This window comes from Heptranchias perlo, chromosome 24, assembly GCF_035084215.1.
Source record: "Heptranchias perlo isolate sHepPer1 chromosome 24, sHepPer1.hap1, whole genome shotgun sequence".
In the NCBI taxonomy this organism is placed as follows: Eukaryota; Metazoa; Chordata; class Chondrichthyes; order Hexanchiformes; family Hexanchidae; genus Heptranchias; species Heptranchias perlo.
Window position 1 is genome coordinate 26,772,088 of NC_090348.1, and position 25,176 is coordinate 26,797,263.

Here is a 25,176-nt window from a genome sequence, read left to right on the forward strand (position 1 = left end):
CATTCACCTGAGGAAGGAGGAAGCCTCCGAAAGCTTGTGGATTTTAAAATAAAATTGTTGGACTATAACTTGGTGTTGTAAAATTGTTTACAACTGTATACCCAAGTCATTAATATATATCAAGAAGAGCAATGGTCCCAGCAATGACCTCTGGGGTGCACCACTGCACACTTCCCTCCAGTCTGAAAAACAACCATTCACCATTACTCTCTGCTTTCTGTCCCTTAAGCCAATTTTGTATGCACGCAGCACCTGCCCCTTTAATCCCATGGGCTTCAGTTTTGCTAACAAGTCTATTATGTGGTACTTTATCAAACGCCTTTTGAAAGTCCATTTACAAAACATCAACCGCACTACTCTCATCAACCCTCTACGTTACTTCATCAAAGAACTCAATCAAGTCAGTCAAACACACATCCATGCTGGTTTTCATTTATTAACCCATATTTTTCCAAGTGCCAATTAATTTTGTCCTGGATTAATATCCTCTGTGCGTCCCAAAGCGCTTTACTGTCAATGGATTGCTTTTGATGTGCAGACACTGTTATGTAGGCAAAAACAGTAGCTAAATTGCATACAGCAAGGTCCAATAACCTGCAATGAGGTAAATGATCAGATACTCAGACCAGAGGGGGGTCAGTGTTGACCAGGACACCTGGAGAATTCCTTGGTTTTCTTTGAATAATGCCGTGGAATTTTTTGTTGCCACGTTAGTAGACAATGGGTCCTCCTACAATGTATAGCTCTCTCAATACTGCACTGAAGGGTTCGCCTAGATTATGTGCTGAGGTGCATAGTGAGGCGTGAACTTTCTGACTGGTAAAAGTGCTACCAACTTAATCAACTTGAAGGAGAGGGAAGCACCTGCCCCCAAAGTATCTACCTTCCTCTGTAACTAATTACTGAAGAAATCAGAGCTGGGTGACTTCTCTTCCTGATAGAGATGCACTGGTGACCAGTTAAGTCCTTCTGAACAGCACAGCACAGACCCCAGTATTTGTAATGTGGAGATAACGAGCGTTTATTTACAAAAGTATAAATGTGCTGCTGTCATGAATTGTAGAAAGCAGTTCTGTTTAACTTCATGGGGGAACTAGATGCTGTAGCTCCACTTACACCTTCTGCAACTTTATATCATCGTTTGTACGATGTTCTCTCAGGATCAAGAGTTCATTCTTGTGGCTCCCTAATTCCATACAACTGCAAGGTGTACAGCAGGGCAGTGCTTTAAAGACGAGGCAGTGGAAACATACCATTTGGCCCAACTGGTCTGTGTCAGTGTTATATATTGAAGGAAGGAAAGCTTTTTTGGTCATTGTTGTAAGTACGAGTGTTTTCATCTGTTTATTGCAGTACAGAAATATTGTATTACTCAAAGGTTTATCTTACATTTTCTACAAACTGCTTGTTGCTGTTTGGCTTTTTCCAACTCTCCTGTTCATGCCTAGACTGTAAACAGGCTGTCAATTATGATCCAAAACATATGTCTTTATTCTCTGCCATGTATGGGTTAGGTGCCCAAGTTTAAAACTGAATCCTTACAGTATAATCACTTATTGACGTGCATTAATCAGTCAGTTGAAAAATGGTTCATTTCCTGGCAATCTTTGTGATGCTGGAGAATGCTCAGTTCTAGTTATGAATCGATTACCATCGATTATGCTGCTTGGTTGCACTGATTCATGAGAGATTATACGTTTGGGCTTATGCTAATGAGTTTGAGCGGAAACTTGAGTGTAACTTCACCTGCGTAAAACCGGCGCATTCTGGGCATGTTTTGCCAATTGCGCCTCTAGTGGAAACTCTCGCATTTCAAATAGCCAATCAATTATAAAAGTAACTATCTTAATTGATCTAACAACACAAGGCATTTGCCTCTTTCCCACACACTGATGATTTCTTGTCTTCCATTTTGCCCCTCTGTGTTGATGGAACAGCCACTGTCATAACCATAGCTATTTTAAAATACATCTAAAATAAATACACGTTTCATTTCTGTCGCTGCTGTCAGAAACAAAACTTTGAGTAGCATTCAGAGACAAAGAAGTGAAGGAGGAAATACAGCAAAATATAGTTAGGTTACCACAAAACAGTTGAAGAACTAAAAGCAACGCATCTCTGAACGACACAATAAATGCAGCTGGCAAACATCGGATTCAGAAATGACTGCTGATGGTTTAAAAAAAGGGACAATTTGACAATCAATACTTGCTGATCCATGTTTCCTGCTTTGGAAATAGACCAGAAACTTTTCATTATTGTAATGAAAGTCAGTTGAAGAAAAATTGCTATGTTTCATTTAAGAAGTGATCAGATATGTATTGTGACTGGAAGGGAGTTAATAGTTTGATGCAATATCTCTGTGTTCCAAAGTATTGCATATTTTGGCCCATCTGCTGGCTGGAGAGAACTTGTGGAACATAACACAGCAGCTTGGAGCTGAAAGTAGCAGTGGAATGAGCTCTGCCTCCCCTTTCAGTTTGTGCCCAGGTTATTGCAAGTCATTTAGCATTGCCAAAGAGAGATGGATTTCTTCATTACTAATGCCCAGAATATCCTCCCCTTTTTTTTTCTTTTAGCAATCTTGTTTGGTGGAAATAATGTGGTCCAAAAACTCTAAAAATATAAAATGCATTGAGAGTTGGACATAATGTGTAATTATGTTTCTGTCTGTCTCAGCATGACTTAACTGTAATAAGGCTGATTTTCCTCTGCCCTCCTCCCAAAGAGTGCCCAAAAAACAATTGCATTGGAGACTTTAAAAAGGTGCAAAGCCATTCTGCTCCTGAATTGCGCTGTATATGAACTTTTTCTCGAAGGCCTTTCTGATGTCTGCACCTGACTGTGCCTGAAGAGAGTGCAGCAATGCAAATTTCATGCAAGTGAATGTCTGAAATCTCTGCACTTTGATTTCCGTTAATGCGCCGGATGCAATTTGGGGGCAAACTACTATGAGAGTAACCTGGCATAACTGACTCCAGAGCTCTTATTCCAATGCTCTCTGTCTTAAGGCCCAGGCTGGTATTGTCAATGTTTTGGTTGACCTTGAGAACAAAAATTGGTTTTGCTGCTTCTGTACTAGTTGCAGAATTCTTTTAGCCCTTTATACTTAATGATGTTCAGTGTTCAGTTCAGTGTCACCCTCCCTTTTGCACAATGTCTTACTTAGAGGCAGACAAGGGGTAACATCCACATGTTTCTTTGACAGGTGCTGAAGTCTTTCATCTGGTCCTCTCCCAAACAACTATGAGAATAACCTGGTACAACTGACTCCAGAGCTCCTATTCCAATGCCCTCTGTCTTAAGGCCCAGGCTGGTATTGTTTCCCTACTAAAGAGTGGGAATCGCCCACTTCCCTTTATCTTACCCTTTCTCCAAACCATCTGAAAAAAAAATGAGAAGCCAGAGTCAAGCCAGCATCCTTATATTCCTGCAGCTACAGTGAGGTTACAGACACTAAAAGAGAACAAGCTTTCTTTTGCTTGCACTCCAAGTCCATTCTAGCACTGTCCTTCCCCATCCCCTCAAGTCCATACTGGAACTGTGTCCTCCCTTTCCCCCCACCCACGTTCATGCTAGCACTCCATCCTCTCCCCACCCCCCCTCCAAGGGTATACTGGCACTTTGTTTCTGCCCAGCCTAGCTCTTCCTCTCTTTCTATCTCTTTGCCTCTCATGCTCTTTCTCTCACTCTCGCTTTCTCTCTTCTCATGTCAGTTTAGCTCAGTTGATAGCACCCTTGCCTCTGAGTCAGAAGATTCAAGCCCCATTGCAGGACTTGAGCACATAATCGACACTGACACTTCGCAGCAGTACTGATGGAGCGTTGCATTGTTGGAGATGCTATCCTTTGAATGCAACATTAAATCAAAACCCTATCTGCCTGTTCAGTAGATGTTAAAGGTCCCAAAGCATTCTTCAGAGAGTTTCTCATGGTGTCTTGACTACCATTCTTACCGCAAACAACATCAACAAAAGCAGATTAACTATTCATCTCATTGTTGTTTGTGGGATTTTGCTATATACAAATGAGTGCCACCATTGCCTGCACAACAATTCTGACTGCATTTAAATATTGATTTGTGCGAAATGCTTTGGTATTTTTTCTCAGATGTGTAAGGTGCTTAAAAAATGCAAGCCTTTCTCTCCTTGTATTGCTCTTTTATTTCACGCTCTGTGTCTCACTCAGTATTTTTCTCCGTAGCTCTGCATTTCTCTGAAATTCCAATTATTGACACTTGCTAAATCTAGTGCACAGTGGCTGAGTCGATGAAATCCGTATAGTAACAGCAATATTGATATAAACTTTTGATTACGATGAGGGTTCACTGAATTAAAATTTTGAAGAAATATTTGCTTTATATTAATGTTAGAAACATCTTCTGGATACATCTGTTTACCGGAAGCAAATAGACATAATTTTGACCCATGGAAAATTATTTATTTATCTCTGTAACCTCCTCCAGCCCTACAATAGCATCCCATGCCTCCCACCTCCCAAATTCTCCATTACTTGGACTCTGGGCTCTTGCAAATCCCCACCTTCACTTCATCCCAACATTGGCGACCATACCTTCAACCACCCGGGCCCCACTCTCTGGAATTCCATCCCTAAACCCCTCTGCCTCCCTCTCCTCCTCAAAACTCACTTCTTTGACCATATTTTTGGTCACCCTTCCTAGTATCTCTTTTGGCTCGGTGTCCATTTTATCATGAAGGCTTTGTGAATTGCTTTGGGATGTTTTTCTACATTGAAGGTGCTATATAAATGCAAGTTATCATTATGTTCTGCAGAAGCTGCATGCCAACTGAAATTGCTCAACAAAATATTTAAAACCTGCATTGACGTTGCAACTTACTGCAAAGGGTTTTATTTGACAACAAATAATTAGTTATAATTGTAAAAGTATTTGAAGTATTCCCAGGCGCAGCTTTTAGAGACGGCTAAACAGTACCTCAGGTCAGCCGCTGGGAAAAGATTGAAATACGATCGGTGACAGCAAAGTTAACAAAATGTCTTGTGCATCTTCTTACAGAAACTTGCAGAAGCTGCAGAGGAATCTCAGGAAAAGCATGTATGGAAAGAAGAATTTGGGGTAAGGCTTAAATCTCCTTTTGCTTCACACTGTAACTAGTGACCCTTTAGGTGTGATTCAGCCTCTGGCTTCCCAGCATTTGTAGCATAGATTCACAACTGATATGCATAATGCATGGAGATTGAAAATCAATGCCCGTCTCTTTGTGCTTCGTTCTGAGAACCGTTCAGAGCCGATGAGCTGTGACCAGTTGTCTGTCATTCATCAATGCAGCAGTGACCTACTTTTCAGTACTAACTAAGACTTTGTTCCTACGACTTCTGGATCGATCGATCCAAGAGTAGTTAATTATTTAATGTAGGATCCCTTTTCAAGAACAATCTGCCAGTCAGTTCTGTGCATCTGAAACTAATTGACTGATATTTACATTTTGTTCTGATGTTAATTTATTTGAATACAATCCTTATCTTTCCCTCCTCGCCCATCACCCCCCTCCCCCCATCCCCATAATTTTTTCTCAGATATTTTCTGTTGACACTCAAGTAGATTTTCCTGTTCATTGGACCCAGGTGCAGAAGGAAAGAAATGTGTGCAAAAACCTATTAAATCAGGTCTCCGCACCACCATGCAGCCCTGAGATTTCCAAGGGATCCTAATATGGGTAGGAGTGTGCCTGTGCCTCCAGTAGCATCCAGATGAGGCAGGAGGGGCCGTTGCCAGCCCTCCCACCCTACGTTCCTCTCAATACACCTGTGGGGTGCTCCAAAAAACTGGCAGTGGGACTCATCCTGGAACTCTCTGCAGACCAGAGGGCCTTTGGAGGGTCCCGGGAGCACCCTGAAGATTCATGTCTCGGGTGTGCTGTGCTTCTCTCTCAGGCTAGTCATGAGCCAGAGCTGCCTTGAGCATCTTGTCGACTTTTTTTTTCCTTTTGCCCTTCCTACAAAGAAAATGCCTGGCAGTCAATTTAAACCTCCTTGTGATGGACTGGCTTCAGACCAAGAACTCACTGTGGGGAATTGCAGCTTACCAGGAATGCAAGTACATCAGCCTTTCTCTGATATATTGTGCAATTAATATCAATGGATATTAATACAGATGGAATTTCAAACACACGTAAGATACAGCTAAAAGAAAGCACAGCATGGAGGATGATGGATTGATTTCAAAACTGTAATCTTGTTGAGAGATTCAAATAACATTGGAGCTTTGAAATCACTCCCATAGTATCTATTGCATGCTGTAGAATGCATGGGGGTAATGTTGGTACATTTTGTTTTTAATGCTGGCAATAAGTGAATTAATTGTAATGCACTAAGTTGGTGCACAATAACAGCCACTATGGAAGATGAATGACTGTGACAAAATCACTAACTTTTGAGAGCTAAGACAGTTGATCGCTAGTAAATAGTCAGTTTATTTTGTGTAGTACTGAACCATTCAAAAGAAATGGCAGTGTCTTATTTAGCTTTTGTATCTCCAATCATATTAACACCCAATGGATTGTCCAGTAAGGTGGTTTCCCATATAAATTACTGAAGTAGAAAATCCATTAGGATCATGCCTAGATTGAAAGTGAAAGTATCTTTTTTTTTAAAAAAAAGTTGCATACTCTCATCTGGTCATTTGTAATAATTGCATTTTCTAGTGGTCTGGTGCTGAAGATGCTCTCCTTCATCTTGTAGCTCTTGGATGGAATTCTGGCAGTGCCTGACCTTTGAACCTGACTGACTTTGTGTGAAGTGATTTTTCTCATATTTCATCTGCACCATTTGTGCAGACACCTGTGACAAACCAGTCTGCATGACATGTCTATCTCAGCTCAATCAATGAGTGTCGTTCGGGCCTGAAATGAGAAGCTGGCTGACGAACAGAACGTTGCTTTATTTTTTGTTGCATTGTTCATTAATCAGCATTCAGCTCCCAAAACCCTGATGATGTTTAGCTAGTGCAGTTCGTGACCCTGGCGTTTTTGTCTGTATTTCAGTTTTTATTTTGTTCATGTGATTATTTGGATGCATTTGATTTTTTTTTTTGTCGCTGGTTCAGGTTATAGCTGCTAGGAAATGTTTGCTGCTCATTTGAAGAAGATAACCTTAATACTTGTCATTGGTGGAGTTTTTCTACAAAAGCAAAGTGCTGCTCATGTTTTCCTCACTGGAGGACATGTGCAATATAAAAGGGTCTCAACCATCGAGTGCTTTGGACAAGTCCTCATGGGGCCAATGATGAGTGTACTTGTTTAGCAAATCCCCTTCCTGGTTTGACGCACACAAACAAAGCTGAGATTGACTATGTACTTTTGAAATCCTTGACTTCAGTAGCTTCAGTAGGTGTACTGGATAGTCACACAACTCTGATCTGTGGGGTACTGGTTCAGTATTACTACAGTTTATACTTTCAAATGCTTTGGAAATGGGAATGTGTGATGAGATAGAAATTATCTCATAACATCAGATTTCAATACATATCTATGAATGAACCATTTCAAAAGGAAACGTATGGATTTCCCTGGTCTGTGAGGAATAGAGGGATTGAATGATACCATGCCAGGAGGGAGGTGTAAGTGTTCAGGGGAAGTTGTACACCAGCTTCCACAGGGAAGGTGGGCTGAGCGGCCGTTTCTCCATACCGTCTGATGTCTCCTGGCCGTCTTATCTTCTGATGTTCTTGTACTTGATAATATCATGCTATGAGAGGATAAGATTTTTAATTTTTAAATTTTGTGTTTAACAAAATTAAGTTTTATTTGCAGCAAGATTGTTGGTCATTCATATACCGTCTGTGAAGAAGTTATAATTTGGGCTGTTATCCTCACAAAATTCTCAAACTCTAAGCATGGAATTACTCCTTATAATTCCAGATTTTCACCATTACTGCCTGTCTATGGGTAATAAAGTCTAATAACTTTCCTCAAACACAGACGCCTCCGGTGACTTGGTCGTCAATATTGAATGAAAGATGGGCGTATTCCAAAGGATCTAATGTATGGAGAACTTGAGGATGCTTCAAAGCCACTGGACCGACCTAAGCTCAGGTTCAATGACACTTGCAAGAGGGACTTAAAAATTGTTAACGTTGATACCACAAGTTGCGAAGAGGCCAAAGTTAGAGGAGCGCATAGTTCTCGGAGGGTTGTAGGGCTAGAGAGGCTACAAAGATAGGGAGGAACGAGGCCATGAAGAGATTTAAATACAAGGATGAGAATTTTAAATTTGAAAAGTTGGGGAACTGGGAGCCAATGTAGGTCAATGAGCATAGAACTGATGGGTGAGCAGAATTTGGTGTGGAATAGGCAGCAAAGTTTTGGTGGGTGGAGAATGGGTGGCTGGCCAAGAGAGCATTGGAATAGAGTCTGGAGGGGACAAAGGCATGGATGAGAGTTTCGACAGCAGATGAGCTGAAGCAAGGGCGGAATCGGGTGATGTTAGAGGTGAAATTAGGAGATCTTTGTGATTGTGAGGATATGGGGTCGGAAGCTTCAAACTTTTGTGATGTAAATAGGATGGCTTCAGTCTTCCCAGTGTTTAGCTGGAGGAAATTGAAGTACTGCTTTCCATGGAGTTTGGATTCCAGCATGAGTCGTCATTTTCTGAAAAAGAAGGGAAGAAAATAAGAGGGGAAAAATTGGAAGAAAAAAGTGAACATTTATTCTCTACATATTGGTATATCCAAATATGACAAACTGCATACATAGTTTTGTGTTGGAACTGTTTTGAAACTTCTCCATGCTGAATAGAGCAGTTTTTTCCCCCCATTCTTCTTGCTTAAAACAGAGGAAAGTCTAAAAATATTTAGCTATTTCAAATAAGCTGACTCTGAACAGACTCTGCACTCAGATCAGGTCTACAAGGGCAGTCAGAATGCAGCTATTGAGGTTATGTAACATGCATCAATTTGTTTTGGGCTGAATCCAACTAAGCTGCAAAATATACCATAGCAAATTGAAGCTTATTACCCTTAGACAGGCAATAATGGTAATATGCTCATGCACAACACTCCCAAATTAGCTCATGGAGTAAGGTCTACACATTAAAGAGACACTGAAGCCACTGAAAAACATTTGACAAAACCTCTATTGTGCGTTTTGTAAATGCCTTCACCACCCATTACATCTTCATGGAAACCAAAATCATAGTATATTCAAAATGTAACTCTGCCCCACTAAATTACATCACAAAAGTTTGAAGTTTGTGTGGGAGTAGATGTCTCCTGCGCTGTAAACTCTCCCGACACCTCATATGCCAGTTTGAAAGCTGAGTTTTTGAAGCAGTTTGTTGCTGGCTCTTTTAAGTAACACACTATACCTAAAACGTCCCAAAAGATTGACAGTGCCCCTTTTAAATAATCCAGTTACGACACAGGCTTTCACCGTGCAGTGAAATATATACTGATATTGATTTTCTTAATGTATAGACTGAATGAAAATGTTGAAAGACAACATACTCAGATTTCCCTTGGACTCATGTGTCTGCTGGTAGTGGCTCACGGGATTTCTTTCACAGTTGCAAAAACATTTTCTCCTGTGCTTAAAGGGAAAATCTTATCTTTTATTAGTCTCTCTATTTAACAGACTTTCTCCATCACCAATGTAAAATAATGAAATTTTTAAAGAAGATTTTGGGATCATTGAGTCCTTTTGCAGGCACTGGGGTGGGGGGGTAATTTGAACCTCCCAGGACGGGCGGGGATTAAAAATAAAATGGGACACCTGACCCCAACCTGCCTCCAAGGCGCTCATTTCCGGTGTTAGTGGAGGCAGGTTGGGGGGTGAGTGACTAACTCTCCAGAGGTGGGTCCATCCTTCAAATATTTTAGAGACTGCTTGCCTCAAATTTAACCTCTATTTTGCATTTAACTTCTGGGGGCCGGGTTTTCTGGGCCTCGGGAAACTCGGTAGCTGAAGGGAGGCGAGAATGGCTAAATGAAACAGGTAAGTGCCTTTCCAGCACTGCTTGTGGGTCAGGAGGAGCAGGAGTGCTCCCCATCGGCCCACAAGCTAACCTGCTTCCATCCCCTCGATGGGATCCCCTTGATCGGCCGGCACCTCCCTCCCTTACCCCCCCACCCAACCACGATCGGACCGCCAATGTCTGACCCCTCCAATGACCAACTCCACCACCCAGTCTCCTCCTCCCGGCATCGGACACCCCCCCCCACACTGATCTCCTCCTTGCCCGCAATCTGCTCCCCGCAACCCCCCCCCCCCCCCCAATGATGTCCTCCATGCCTCTTTCCCCCCCCCCTCCCAACGATGTCCTCCATGTCTCACCCCACCCCCCCAATGTCCTCCACGGCCCACGATCTCTCCCTCCCTCCTCTCTGCTCCCCGGCTGCGGCCTGGTGCTGCAGGTCTTCCCGCCCAACAGCCAGCGAGCCTCTCAATCTGGCCGGCTGCAAGCGGGAAACTGATTTGAAAAATTTAAAACAGGCCCTCCCCCACCCCGCTCCATTCCCTCCTTCCTGTTGTTATCGAGGTCATTGTCTTTACAGTATTACAATCTTTGCGATATTCTTGACGTGTTGAAAATATTGAAAATGCAACATGGTGATCATCCTTTTTAAAGGCTGGTTTGTCAACTCCTTGGCATACAAAAAATATCAGGCCATCAAAGGTTCTGTTGCCATTTGCTTATTTCTTTGCACAATTTAAAGTTGGTGCATTTTATTTTAAGCAGCCATCATATTGGCTTGAAAATGTAACTTTAACATTCAGTTCCAGCCTAATTGCCCACAAACTTTATCCCCCTGCTAGACAGTCCTACTTCTGCTGTCTTAGCTCCCTTCCCACTTGTTTCTTTCCCTCCTCCTCCTGCTGCCTGACATCATTTCGACTACAACAATTTGCACTTATAAAAAGCCTTTAACGTAGGAAAAAGAAAATGTCCAAGGCGTTTCGTAGAAGTGTAATCAGACAAAAATTGACACTGACTCAAAGAAAGGGATATTTGGAGGTGTGACTAAAAGCTTAGTCAAAGAGTTTAAGGAGGGTCAAAAAGGAGGTGAGGGAGGTGGAGAGGTTTCGGGAGGGAATTTCAGAGCATAAGGCCAAAACTGCTGAAGGTACTGCTGGCGATGGTGGTGCGAAAGGATTGGGGGAGGCACAAGATGTCAGAGTTGGAGGAATCCAGAATTCTCGGTGGCTTGTAGGGCTGTAGAAGTTAACAGAGATAGGGAGGGGTAGGGCCATAAAGGGATTTAAACATGAGGATGAGAATTTTAAATTGGAGGTGCCGGGTTGCTGGGAGTCAATGTACATTGGCAAGCACACAGGTGATGGGTGAACGGGACTTGGTGTGGGATAGGATACGTACAGCAGAGCTGAAGTTTATGGAGGATGGGAAGTCGTCCAGGAGAGCATTGGAACAGTCGTGTCTGGAGTTAACAAAGGCACGGATGCGGGTTTTGGGAGCAGATTAGTTGAGCCAGCAGTGGAGACCGATGGAAATGGCTACTGAACTATAATTTTGAAAGCCTATTTATCAGTTTCAAGGGTACAGTCTGAATCAGGAGCCAACCTCTTTTTCAATTTTTTTCTAGTCTGGACCTACGGTAAATTCTCTTTGCAATGCTAAATGATTGAATAATTTAATCAGAAGAAATAACAGAAAACAAAGAATTAAAATGCTACAGCATTCAACTAAATTAATATAGTAAGGTTTGACCTGCTCAATGCTCTCCTGAGCTGTCTCGTGATACTGAACCTGCTTTATAACACACAGACTATGTTCAGTGTACAATTTATCCCATGCCCATGGTAGTGCAAAGAGTGGATCAATAGCTGTGTGCACTGCAGTTGCCACTGCTATTGCTCAGTGGCCAACACCAAACTTAGTAATGCAGCTGATATAGACAGCATAAGCAGCATTGCTGGCGTCTGCTGCCATTGCTGTGATGGAAGCTTTGAGGTCCAAAGTTTCGACGAGAAGCCATCAAGGCCAGTGTTGTACATTGCTTACAGACAACTATTAGGTCGGGTTTCCAAGATCTTAGAGGCCATTTCAGGAGATAACCTCCAGCACTGGCATGCATAGGGAAGCATTGACTGAACAAGCAGCTGCAGGCTCTGCCTCAGAAAGCAATGCACTAACAGTGCACGGTGACTTCAGCGAACGGCACTCCTGAAGCACATGCATCCGAGTTGGTTTCAGATGAAGGTCGTGGGCTTTCTGAATCAGAACCAACTAAGCATTTGGCTCAGCAGTTGCACACTACAGCTACTCCCTCAGCTGGTATGCAGAAGCAATAACCGGAAGCAAACAAATCAAAAAAGGTTAACCATAACTGGGAAATACATTGAAGACTTGCACCAAATCTAATTATTTGCAAAATAAAATTGTGACTTTTAATGTCATACACTGTAGAAGGAGGTCATTTAGCCCATTGTAGAATCATAGAATTTTACAGCACAGAAGAAGCCCAAAGAGCTATCCACTTAGTCCCATTCTGCTGCTCTTTCCTCATACCCTTTTACATTTTTCTTTTCTCAGATATTTATCCCTTCTTCACTTCTACTTTCACCACCGTTTCTGGTGAACTATTCCATGTCCTAACAAACCTCTGTGCCAAAAAAAAATCTTCTAACCGCTCTCTTTCGGTGATTATCTTACATTTATGTCCTCTAATTATTGATTTACTGACCAGTGGAAATAATTTTTCTCGATTTGCCTAATCCAAACCCCTCATATTTTGAACACCTCTATCAGATATCCTCTTTCTCTCATGAAAAGAGCCTCGCTACTATCTTAATGAATCTCTTCTGCTCTCTCTCCATGGCCTTGACATCCTTCCTAAAGTAAGGCACCCAAAACTAGACACACTATCCTAATTGTGGCCTTCCTGTGCCAGTGTCAGGGCTAGCTCTTCAATTGGAGCTGTCTATTCTAATCCATTTCCCTGCTTTGCCCCTGTATCCTTCAAAATTCTTCATTTTGAAATACTTATCCAATTCCCTTTAAAATTATAGAGTCTTTGCCTCCACAGACACACAGGGCAAAGCATTCCATGTTCTAATATTCTTTTGTGTCAAAAACATTTCTCCTAACTCCCCTTTTTATTCCAGTGATAATATGTCTACTATACCCCTTACTACCAATCCTCCAATCAGTGGAAACAATTTTTCACTGTTTATCCTGTCAAAAGCTTTCATAATTTTAAAAACCTCCATTGGATCCTATCTTAACTTTTTCTGTTCGTGAAAAAATGCCCCATTTTGTTTTGGAAACTTCACAACTATAACCTCTGCTTCCTGGTATTATTCTAATGAATCCTTTCATTATGTGTCCTTTCTTGGGTCTAATATTTTTCTTATAATGGGTGCCAGATCTGCATGCAATACTCCAACTGTGCCTTAACCAATGACTTGTACAAATTCAGCCTCATCATCTTGCTTTTATATTCAAATCCCTTCAATGCTCTTGTGTATAAAACCCTTGCTTACCTGTTTATGGTTTTCTCCATCCATATTCCCATTGTTTATGATTTATTTACGTGAGTCCTAGATCTCTGTCTTTTCCTTCAGTCTGTTAAGAATCTTACTGTTTAAAGTATACTTACTTCCACTGTTTTTCCCTCCCAAAATGTACTACTTCATATTTCTCTGCATTGAACTGCACCTGGAATCTATCTGTTCACTCCGCTAACCTGTCTGTGCTCTTCCAATCTATTACGGTCTTTCTCACAGTATGTCATGCCCCCTAATTTAGTATTGACAAGCTTGAATACCTTCAATTTCTCTTGTGCCGATGTCCAAATCATTTATATGAATGGAAAACAGAAGAAGTCACAGCACAGATCGCTGTAGCACACCACTACTCTCATCCTGACTGTTTGAAGAAACATCTATTTAGCCTTACTCTTTATACTCTGTCCTTATGCCATGCCTCTATCCATCAGCCACATTTCCTTTAATATCATGCACTTTAATTTTCATAAGTATCTTACATGGTACCTTATCAAACACCTTCTAAAAATTCACATGTAAAACATCTGCTGCATTCCCTTTATTTCTACACACTGTTATAGTGTCCTGTTGTGGAGCACACCAAAAGCACTGGACACTGAAACCCTCTCACATTTGTTTGCAGTGGCTCATCTGGTGACTCTGACCCTCCATCATCTTTCATGCTTTGCTACTCCTCATTCAAGTCGATAGTGAGACCTTTGGCGTAGCAATTTTGTTCATCCTTCACTGCATCATATAAGCCTCCCCTTGGCCCAAGCAACTGTTACATTCCAAATGTCAGCTCAGTTACGGCCCTGGTTCACCCATGTGTATGATTATATACAATCGTTGTTGCCATTGTTGAACCTTGTCGCCCATATCTCCAAGGTGCCATTCACCTATCTCCTTCAAACAACTGTGCCATGTTTAATTTGTTAAAATGGGCTACTTCCTCCAAGTATTCTCAAGAAGAGACATGAGCAACACATCATCCCTAAACTGAAATAACCTGGGCAAAATTAGTGATTGTGATATATGCGATAGAAGTCCTAGGTGAGCTAAAGGGCTCAAAGCCAATCAAATCTAATACACCCACAGAGACAGATAGTATTTATCCCAGAATTCTGAGAGACTAGGGAGGAGATTTAGGAGGCATTGGCAATCATTATAACAGAGTTACTGGGTGTCAGTAGATTTGAATTGAAACAGGCAAATATGGTGCCCAGGTTAAAAAAGGTGAAAAAAACAAGCAATTTACCCATTAGTTTTACTTCAATCCCATTACTTGTGAATGCACAAGTGGTACAATAAAGATCGGGAAAAAATTCAAAATACAAGCTATAACGTAAGGATACAAACGATCAGTCAAAAATTTGTTAGAGTAGTTTTATTGTGGTGGGGGCAAGTACTAATTGGGATATCCCAGCGATTGGTGTTGGGATACAACTGTTTCTGGTTTATGTTGGAAACTGAATGCAAATGTTTCAAATTTGCAGATGGTACAAAACTAGAAGGGGCAGCTAAAGTGCAGAATGAATTGGATAAAATATGCAAGTGCACAAAACAGTGGCACATAATATTTAATGTGGACAAATACTATGCACACGGAGAAAGAATAGACAACTTATGTATTCCATGAATGGCATTGAAATAGCCAAGGATGAAGTTGAAAGAGACCTTGGTGTCTTAGTAGATTCCATGCTCAACATGTTCAACCAATGCAGAGCAGCAATCCACAAAGCCAATAGAATAAGATGGTTTGACTTATAGGGAGAGGTTAGATAGACTGGGACTTTTTTCCCTGGAGAGTAGGAGGTTGAGGGGTGATCTTCTTCAAGTCTATAAAATAATGAGGGGCATAGATAAGGTAGATAGTCAAAATCTTTTCCCAAAGGTAGGGGAGTCTATAACGAGGGGGCATAGATTTAAGGTGAGAGGGGAGAGATACAAAAGGGTCCAGAGGGGCAATTTTTTCACTCAAAGGGTGGTGAGTGTCTGGAACGAGCTGTCAGAGGCAGTAGCAGAGGCGGGTACAATTTTGTCTTTTAAAAAGCATTTGGACAGTTACATGGGTAAGATGGGTATAGAGGGATATGGGCCAAGTGCAGGCAATTGGGACTAGCTTAGTGCTATAAACTGGGCGACATGGACATGTTGGGCCGAAGGGCCTGTTTCCATGTTGTAAACTTCTATGATTCTATATAGGCAAAACAGTAAAGTACAAGTCAGAGGAAGCCATGATCAAACTGTACAGTGCTCAGGTCAGACCACACCATGGGTATTGTGATCATTTCTGGTCATCAAAATACACGGGAGACTTTGAAGCATTGGACATGGTGCAGAAAAGAGTCATGATGTTGCTCCCTGGTGTCTGAGCTATGAGGAAAAATTGGAGAAGCTTGGGATTTTCAGCATTAAAAGGAGGTATCCGAGTATAGAGGTTTAGGATGGTTAACACTATTGAAAAAGTAAATCTTAAAAATTACTTTAAATTAAATAGTGAAAGTAAAACAAGATGCCACAGATCCAAACTAGTAAAAGGAAAATTTAGGACAATTAGTATGTGGAATGGACTTCCAGATAGATTAGTGAAGATGGCACTCCTCATTCACAGTCTTCCCTACTGTGCCTGAACGTGATCATCCATAACTCGTCCATGAAGTTCAGATAGTTGCATCTGTTGTGGTTGACCCACTGCTTGGGGTAGCTTGTTCTGCATTCCTAGGTCAACCCCTCTTCAAGCTGCTCCTGCACTATGAGATGGTCAGAAATAGGTGCTGCACTCGAACTGGGGGTGGGGGAGGGATGAAAACTTTGATATATTCACTTCTGTCTGTTACGCAATTAAGCAAAGGACTTTTGCTTGTTCATCGTGTAACTAACTTGCAGATCTGAATGTAAGAAAAATTTTGTTTTTATCTCCCTCTCCCTGACCCATACACATGCAGTCCTGCACATGTTTCTTCTGATAGGCCTATAACCAGAATTTCTAACAGTCCTTAACAAACTAATTTTCATAAACCTGTTTTAGCATAGGAGCAAGATTCAGAGTCGTAGTAAAAATAGAAGAAAAGACTATTGATGCTTTGTGCCGGTCCTGCTCACCTCTATTTACAGTGACCTCTTTTGTTTTTAAAAAAATATAAAACGCACAGGAAAAAATGGCCCACGCACTCAATTAATAGCTGTTCAGAAAACTGGGATGAAGTTTGTTCCAAGAGCACAACTGTCCATTCCAATATTTTGTTTTATCTGTTACTTGGCTGCGGCCATTTCAGTCTGGGGAAGAAAGTAATGGAAAGAAGTTAAAGTATTAGAGCTGAAATTGAAGTCCTATTTTCCAGGCCCAAATGATGCTTGTACATGTCTCGCTGTGCTATCAATTGGTATTAGCTAATAGCTCTAGCTGACATGAAGACCCATTTTCTGAGGTAGAATCAGCATCTGGTATTTGTGCTACATCAAGTAGAAGTGATACTTTAATTACTGCAGAATTTCCATTCTCCAGAGTTTAACCATCAGGGGAACATGATTCTCTGTGGCTACTCTCCCAATCCTAAATGTGCATTATCAAAATGGCACATTTTTTGAACTGGTCACCATAATAACATAATCTATGGGACATCATCCTGAACTCAGCCATTCTATAAACATTCAGTGATCACATTGGACTGGAATGTTCCAACAAAAGAGTATTTAAAATAAAAGTTCCCAGTATTTCCTCTGCTTCAACTTATACTTGTCTAAGATCCCATATTCTCCTCTCGTCTATTAACTCCTGCTCCCCTGTTCCACTGACACTATGACAGCTGGGAGCTTACCCAGGCTTCCTATGCAGTCCGCTGTTATTCACAAGGGAATGGTGGGCTGAGAAGAGTTCCACCTCTTCCATGTTTCCAATTTAACCACCGAGTAAAGTCAAAGAAAACAGTCTGCTATTACGTTACCGTTGAGCAGTTTAAAAAATTATCTATCGTTATAGAAGAAAAAATCCTGACAAGCGCGTGACATTAAAAAGGGCACATACTGAAAGTCTGATTTATGTTTAGTTTTAAAATGGAGCCTAGTAGGCCCAGGAAGAAAAGGTCCTGTCTCCATATAAACCTGTCCTCTTTTATTATCTTCAATAAAGCTCCATGGTGAACAGTGGCAATGAATACTGAATTTAAATTCATCAGGAGTTAAAGGCTCAGTGTCTGTAATAAATTGGTTGATTGAATCACAACCCTTTTTGTTAAATCAGCGATATTTGTTGACCTATGGATTTTAATTATTGGGCCTTAGAGAGGTCATTTGGGGTCATTACTGTAATGCAGACTTCATTACCCAAGATAGTGCTTTGTGTTCTGACACTATCTTGACATTCACATTTATAGCCTGAAAGTTGCTGCAGGATACTATGGCATCCCTAACTGGGGTTTTAAAAAGTATATCAACTGATTGTTCTTAAAAGAACATGAATACAGCTGTTTTAGAAAAAAGAAATCAGAATTTTTTGTTTTAAACAGAACAATTTAGATAAAATTCTGTTCACCTATCAGTTCTTCATAATAATCAACAAGACAGACTGGAGTTCCCTGCCAGTGGTGTGATCTATCCACAGGTCACAGTGCTTATTAGAAAGGAAGTTGACAGTAACAGTATTCATAGGGATGATGCCCATTATCTTGAGGCAAATTTGTTTGAGATGAAATATACAAAAGTAATCAAACTGTAGCACTGCAGGTATATGAAAGAATGCTGTCAAGGGAAAGCAATAGTAATCTTTTAAACTCGTAAACTCTTACAGCTTATTAGCATGCTGGCTGTACAGCCACCATGATTCAGATTTTATCCTATCCTGTACAGATTCAAACATGTTACCTAACCAGTGACTTTTCTGTCTCTGCAAATTAAGAACGTAGGAACATAGGAATTGCTCAATGCAAAAAGGGCAAAGTCCATCTTATTTCCCTTCTACCATCCTGGTAGTTGCACACAACAGTAATGGAGTTGACTAATCATGGCAATCAATCTCTATCAATTAGTTTACAACAGACTCAGACATGAGACGAAGAAAACCCCACAGTGGGGGAAAGCTTTGGGAACCATGGGTCCAAAGTCACTTGTTCCCCCTAAGCGACACTTACCATATGTCATGTCTCAAATTACTCATATGCTGTATTCCAAAACGTTATTTTCTGAAAGAAAGCTATCAAACCTCTTTTCCAGTGAGAACATGCCCAATTTACATAATCGCTCATCATAACCTAATCCCTCCAACCCTCGATCATTCTGATTGCCCTCTTCTGTATCCTCTCAATAGCCGCAATATCCTCCTTGTACTGTGGTGACCATAATTGTACACAGTATTCTAATGTGGTTGCACCAATGATTTATAAGGTGGTAGTATTTCCTCACTGTTTTGACTCAATATTGACCTTTCAATGCATCCCTACATCTGATTTGCTTCACTCATAGCCACCAAGCATTGTTATGATACCTTCAATTTATTTTCTTTTCATTTAAGTAATACTCCCTTCCTGAATGTTTTTATCCCCATGTGAAGTGTTAATTGTATCCAGGTGGTTTATATCAATTAGTGTTAATTATATTCAGGTGGTGGGTATCAACTGGGAACTCTCGTATACATTTATAGGAGGGAGCGTAGCTAGGGTGAGCTATGTGAATTAAGGCTTGGAAGCAACTGAAGACCAGACTCCAGTATTCTATCCTTCATCTCCTGGCTATCTGACTTTTTACATGAAGCACTTTGCATTCCTCTACATTGAATTTCATCTGTCAACTGTCTGCCCAATTCCCAAATATATTCAAATCCTTCTGCAGCTAATCCAGTTCAGCTTTGCAGTCTACCACCTTCATTAGCTTTGTATTATCTGCAAATTAAACCACTGTGCTTGTTACTCCTAGCTCCAAATCATTTACGAAGATATTAATGAAAAGAGGTCCCAAAACAGATCCCTGTGGGACCCCATTGGTAACATTCTCCCAGGCTGATGCCAGTCCCTGTACCACCACCACTCTGGGTTCAATCAGGCAACTAATTGTGTATCCAGGGTAAAATATTTCCACTGATTCCCGCTTTCTTTATTTTCAGTACCAACCTTTCCAGAGGGACTGTATCAAAGGCCTTACTGAAATCCAAATACATCACATCCACTGCCTTACCTGGATCAAGCTCCTTTGCCATATCCTCAGAGAATACTAGTAAATTAGATTGGCAAGACCTCCCCTGCATGAACCTATATTGGCTATCTTTTATGATTTATTTCTGTCCAGATGCTCCATGACCTTATCTTTAATAAAGTTTCCCATAACTTTACCCACAATGGATGTCAAACTCACCGGTCAGTAGTTTCCTGGGTCACTTTTGCTACCTTTTGAAAATAAAAATAGGAGTATCCTGTGCATTTCTCCAGTCCCCAGGCACCTCTCCAGTATTCAGTGATTTCTGGAAGATTTGTGTCCGAGTTCCTGCAATTTCCTCCCTTAGTTCCTCAAGGATCCTCTGATGCATCTTATCTGGCCCCTGAGATTTATTTACCTTTAAATTTGCACAATTGTTCAGCAACCCTGCTGGTAGTAATGTGAATAGTGTCATAACTTACCTCTGCAACACCTTTTAGTTCCCTTTCCAAAACAAATAAGTTACTTGTCTTCTCCTTGGTAAAAACTGAGGCAAAAAACATATTGAGCGCTTTTGCAACCCGTGTAGCATCAGTTGTCAAGCCCTCAATCGAATTTGGCAATTTTTTTTAAAGGAATAAAAATGTTTCTTTGATTCTTAGCTCCTTCCCTAAAGGGGCAGGGAAAAATTGGTAGAAAAATCATTCTTAGCTACTGGAAAACCTAATGGACAGCTCAAGGCCGCATTGGCAGAAGTCTAAGGATTGGTTTCCATCCCCTTGACTGGAGGTAGCATGAAGGCTTTGAGACCAGGGCACTAGACAGGACAAAAAAGTGCGGGAGTTTGACACCTTTGCAAGCAATAATTAAATATATAAATCAAGAGTTTAAAGGGTACTGTTGCCCCTCTATCTGTGCGAACCAAGATTTGTGTCTCTGTTCACAGACACAGAATTGAAGGATGTCATCTAAAAAGTAAGAAAGGAAGAACTTGCATTTATATAGCATCTTTCACGACCTCAGGATGACCTAAAGCATTTTCAAGCCAATAAAATACCACCATGAAAACATCCATGTCACTTGCACCTCACGTACTTGTGCAATAGAGCTTTACACCAAAGTGGTGGTATTTTCCCCTTTAAACACTTTACTCCAGAGGAGCTCAAGATAGTAATAAATGCAGAAATTAAAGCAGCATTTTAATCAAGATTCTGAGAAATGTGACATTTGTCTTATCACATGTCCCTATTAGTAGCCCCTGAGCATTTTGTTTTCACAATTCAGACATTGAGAGAAAAATGAGTCTGTATGGATTATCTGTCTTCATTCCCCTAACAGCTTCACACAATTGCATTTAATTTAAGGTTTGATTGCTATGTGATGGTTGGTTAGCTATGGTAATTTTAGCATATGGTTTGTTAGTAATTTTCACTGTGCTTGCACTCTTTGAACATGATTAGTGTGCAGTTTTACATGATTAATATGCAATTTGTACTGGTCATTTTTAATAGATTCAGAAGTCTTTATTTGTTCAATTAATTATTGTCGCTATTTGGCTGGATGGAACAGTATGCTAAGTCTAGTCTTTCCAATTTCTAATTAACCTCCATACTCACTTTCTCAGTGCTCCAGTATAAATTGTAACCTTCACCAGGCTATCTTTTGAATCAAATGAACAGGTATTTCTGTTAACAAAATTATAAATCTGAAGTCATGCAGACTAATATTTCATTGTGGTACATAAAAACATGCTGATGGATTTTTCTTTTGACGATATCGGTTTTTCAGATATAAAAATGCTGATATTTATCAGGGTTGATTTTTCTTTCCTGCATTTCACTAGAGCAGTAGTACCAATGGAAGAAAGTTAAAGCTTCTAATTGATGGCATCTGAAATCATGCAGTCAGTCAGTTTAACTGATCGACAGCACTTGATTTTTCTCGATGAATCTGTTTCCATTTGGAGTGCAGTGGTTAAAATAATCATATGGAGCTACTAATCAGGGACGAAGAACTAGACTTCCTTATAAGGGATTTGTTTTATAGGGAAAGAATTGTTTTATAGGAAGGCTCAAAGAATCATGCCTCTCCATTTGCTGTACTGTTTGGGCAAACATTACCCAGAAAATAAATGTGACTTCCAAAATTAAAAGGAATATATGGACTGTTGCAAGCATGTAAATGATATTGCAGGAGCTGAAAAGGGGGAATCCCTAAGCAATATAAGCTGAGATGTAATGTGGAAAGTTAATCAGTTGCCAGGAACGTCCCAGGTTCAGCTCCTTGCCCATGCTGAGTTAGCTCATCTTCACTAAGAAAGCAGTGAGAATGCTACAATTGGCCTCTGTGTCCTTGGACTATGGAGGGAAAAGATCGGCCAGTTTCTTGTCACTGGGTAAGAACAAAATAAAGTTTATCTGTGATACCTTGCAGTCGAATAGCCCGCTGACATTCTGTCTCATTTGAATTGAGAAACCAAGGTGAAGGGCCACGGTCCATACCACCAAAGTTAAAAAGAGTAAAAAGGAAATCTAGGTAAACCAGAAACTAGGGATAAGGTCAATGCCAAGCTTGAATTTTAAAAACTTCTCAGGTGTTGGTGAATTAAAAACTGAGGAAGATGAGGGAAATTCAAAGCTTTGAGATCTTGGGACAAAATGATTTGGGATAAAAGACCATGGGGGCAATTTGAACTTTCGGCGATGGTGTAAAATGGATGATATTGGATCAGCCGCCCATGATACACCCAGCCTAATTTATCTTTCTGTTGAAGTCAATGGAATAAGGATAGATTCTGGCTATGGTTTTGACGCCTCTATGCAACCCACAACTTTGGAAGAGCACAGGTATAATAAGACACATGAGGCAAATTGGAAGAGAATCAAAACAACTTCAGCCTTCTGAAACAAAGGTTTGAAATGTGTGGATCAGTCCTTCAGTGAGCATTTCAAGGTTTGTAAAATTTTCACTGTGTGAGATGTATGCTCCCCGACATGGCCACAGAGAGTCATGCAAATATTAGATTACATAACATAGATCTAGTTTTGCTTGTTCTATAAATGTAGGTAAAATCCACACGAAAACAGGAAATTGCTACCAGGTCAGAAAGAGAACTGAGGGACAGGAAGAATTGGAGTTTTGTATGTAGAGTTGAATTAAATCATAGAATGAGAGGAATGTTATATACCAACATAACTCCACACAAAAATAATAACTAGAAATGGAATATGAGGCCCTAAATATACAGACTACCTTTCAGCAATGGAATGGTGAAGAATTGTTGTCCTAAGCTAATAGACAACAATGCTTAGTAGAAGCATGTAAGTTTCCAGGTGGCTGTCCTACATTATCTTTGAGGTTACCATTACTATGTGCTGTAACTTTGTCTGGTACTTTTAGCCAGCTAAAGAGATGTATGCTAGTACCCAATCCTCACCCCACCCCCTCCCCGGGAAAAAAAAATCACATCCTCTGTCCTTACAAACTACTGCCCCATCTCTTTCTTCTCCAAAGTTCTCAAACATGTTGTTGCTTCCCAAATCAATGTGCATTTTCCCCACAACTCCATGTTTAAATCTTTCCGATCAGGAGTCTGCCTCTGCCAAGGCACCGAAATGACCCTATGTAAAGTCACACATGACATCCTCTGTGACTGTGACCATGGTGCATTATCCCTCCCCGTCCTTCTCGACCTCTGCAGCCTTTGACACAGTCAACAACACCACCCTCCTCCAACACATTTCCTCTGTTGTCCAGCTGAGTGGGACTGTCCTCGCTTGGCTCCACTCTTAGCTATCCAATCATAGCTATGGCTTCCTGGCCCCGCACCGTTACTTCTGCAGTCCCCAAAGATATATCTTTGGCACCCTCCTCTTTCTCATCTACATGCTGCTCTGGGCAACATCATCCGAAGACATGGCATCAGGTTCCATATGTACACTGACGACACACAGCTCTACCTCTCCAAAACCTCTCTGGACCCCTCTACTGCCTCTATATTGTCAGCCTGCTTCTCCAACTTCCTGGATGTGGTGCAAGTTCCTCTAATATTACCCTTGCCATCAATTCCATCTCTCGCTCTGGCCACTATCTCATGTTGAAGCTGACTGTTGGCAACCTCTGCATCCTATTTGATCTTGAGCTGAGCTTCATTTCACCTCTGTAACATCACCCACTTCTACCCCTGCCCCTGCTTCAGCCCATCTGCTGTTGACACTGTTAACTGTGCTTTTGTTGCCCCCAGACTGGACTATTCCAATGCTCCCCTGGCCAGGCTCCCATCCTGCACCCTTGACAAACTTCAGTTTATGAAAAACTCTGCTGCCCGTTTGCTATCCCATTCCAAGTGTGGCTTACCCATCATCTTTGTGCACGCTGATCTACATTGACTCTTGGTCCCCCAGTGCCTCAGATTTAAAATTCTCACCTTTGTGTTTATATGCCGCATGGCCTCGCCCGTCCTTATATGTACACATATATATTCGTATCTTTGTGTACATTTATTTATTCCTCCTACAACTTTCCAACTCTAGCCTCTTGTGCATCCCCCACTCCCTTCGCCCCACTATTTGCGGCCATGCCTCCAGTTGTCTAAGCCCTACACTCTGGAATTTCCTCCCTAAACCTCTCTGCCTCTTCACTTCCCTCTGCATTTTTAAGACCCTCCTAAAAACTCACCCCTTCAACCAAAGATTTAGTCAACCCTCCTACTATCTCCTCCTTTGGCTTGGCATCCATTTTTGTCTGATTGCACTTTTGTGAGGCATGTTGGGATGTTTTTCTATGTTAAAGGCACTATATAAATGTGAGTTGTTGTAGTTTGACAAATATTCATTCCATCTATTAAGAAAGGTGAAGTCTTGTACACATCAATGATGCATCTTTTTGAAGGAAGACTTTGGAGATGGCAGACAACATGTACGTGATTTCTTGAGATAAATAAAACTTGTATAGAGGGTTTGGAAAAATGATGGATGGCTACCCTAACTACATGCCAAACAAAGCAAAGTGAGTTATGGGCTTTTAATGATTGAGGTGTGATTCTTGGTTAAGTAACATCTGTTCATAACAATAATACACCCTCAGGAATTGTAGTTGTGAGCTTGATGGCAACAAACAACCCTCTTCCATTTAATATCAGATCTTTTAGTGTCAGCGTGTGAGTTGAAACCTTTTTAAAATAAAACATGGCTAGCCCAATGATTGTAGAATTCCCTGCAACTGCCAACTAGTCTGAGAGTTAAATGATATTAGTACATTAACACATCTAATTTAAAAAAAGAACTTAGTTGTACAAATGTATTTAATGAATCAACATTCTGTGGCTAATTTATTGTACTGGAATTTAAAGTTCTAATATTTACACAATTAAAAGTAACAATTGCTAAATAGATAAACAAATTGAATCTAACAAAAAATGTTATTTTTAAGTCCATATGCCAAGTTTAATGAAAAGTTTTGGATTTCACAGCAATTAACATTTTGTTATCTCACATTTTAGTATCTCTATGACTTAATATAAAAAATACATGCCGAGTATTTTCAAATTCAGTTTGGATTAGTTCACAGAATG

At 40.8% G+C, this 25,176-nt stretch overlaps 1 protein-coding gene across 3 annotated transcripts in view; it reads left to right on the forward strand.

Moving 5' to 3' along the window:
• The window catches only part of LOC137341637 (voltage-dependent calcium channel subunit alpha-2/delta-1), a 588,942-nt gene that overhangs the window by 176,703 nt on the left and 387,063 nt on the right, over positions 1 to 25,176 (forward strand). For all 3 annotated transcript variants that reach the window (XM_068004938.1, XM_068004940.1, XM_068004939.1), the window contains exon 4: positions 5,036 to 5,095. In XM_068004938.1, coding sequence (XP_067861039.1) covers positions 5,036 to 5,095 — 60 coding nt within the window. The remainder of the gene's footprint in view (positions 1 to 5,035; positions 5,096 to 25,176) is intronic.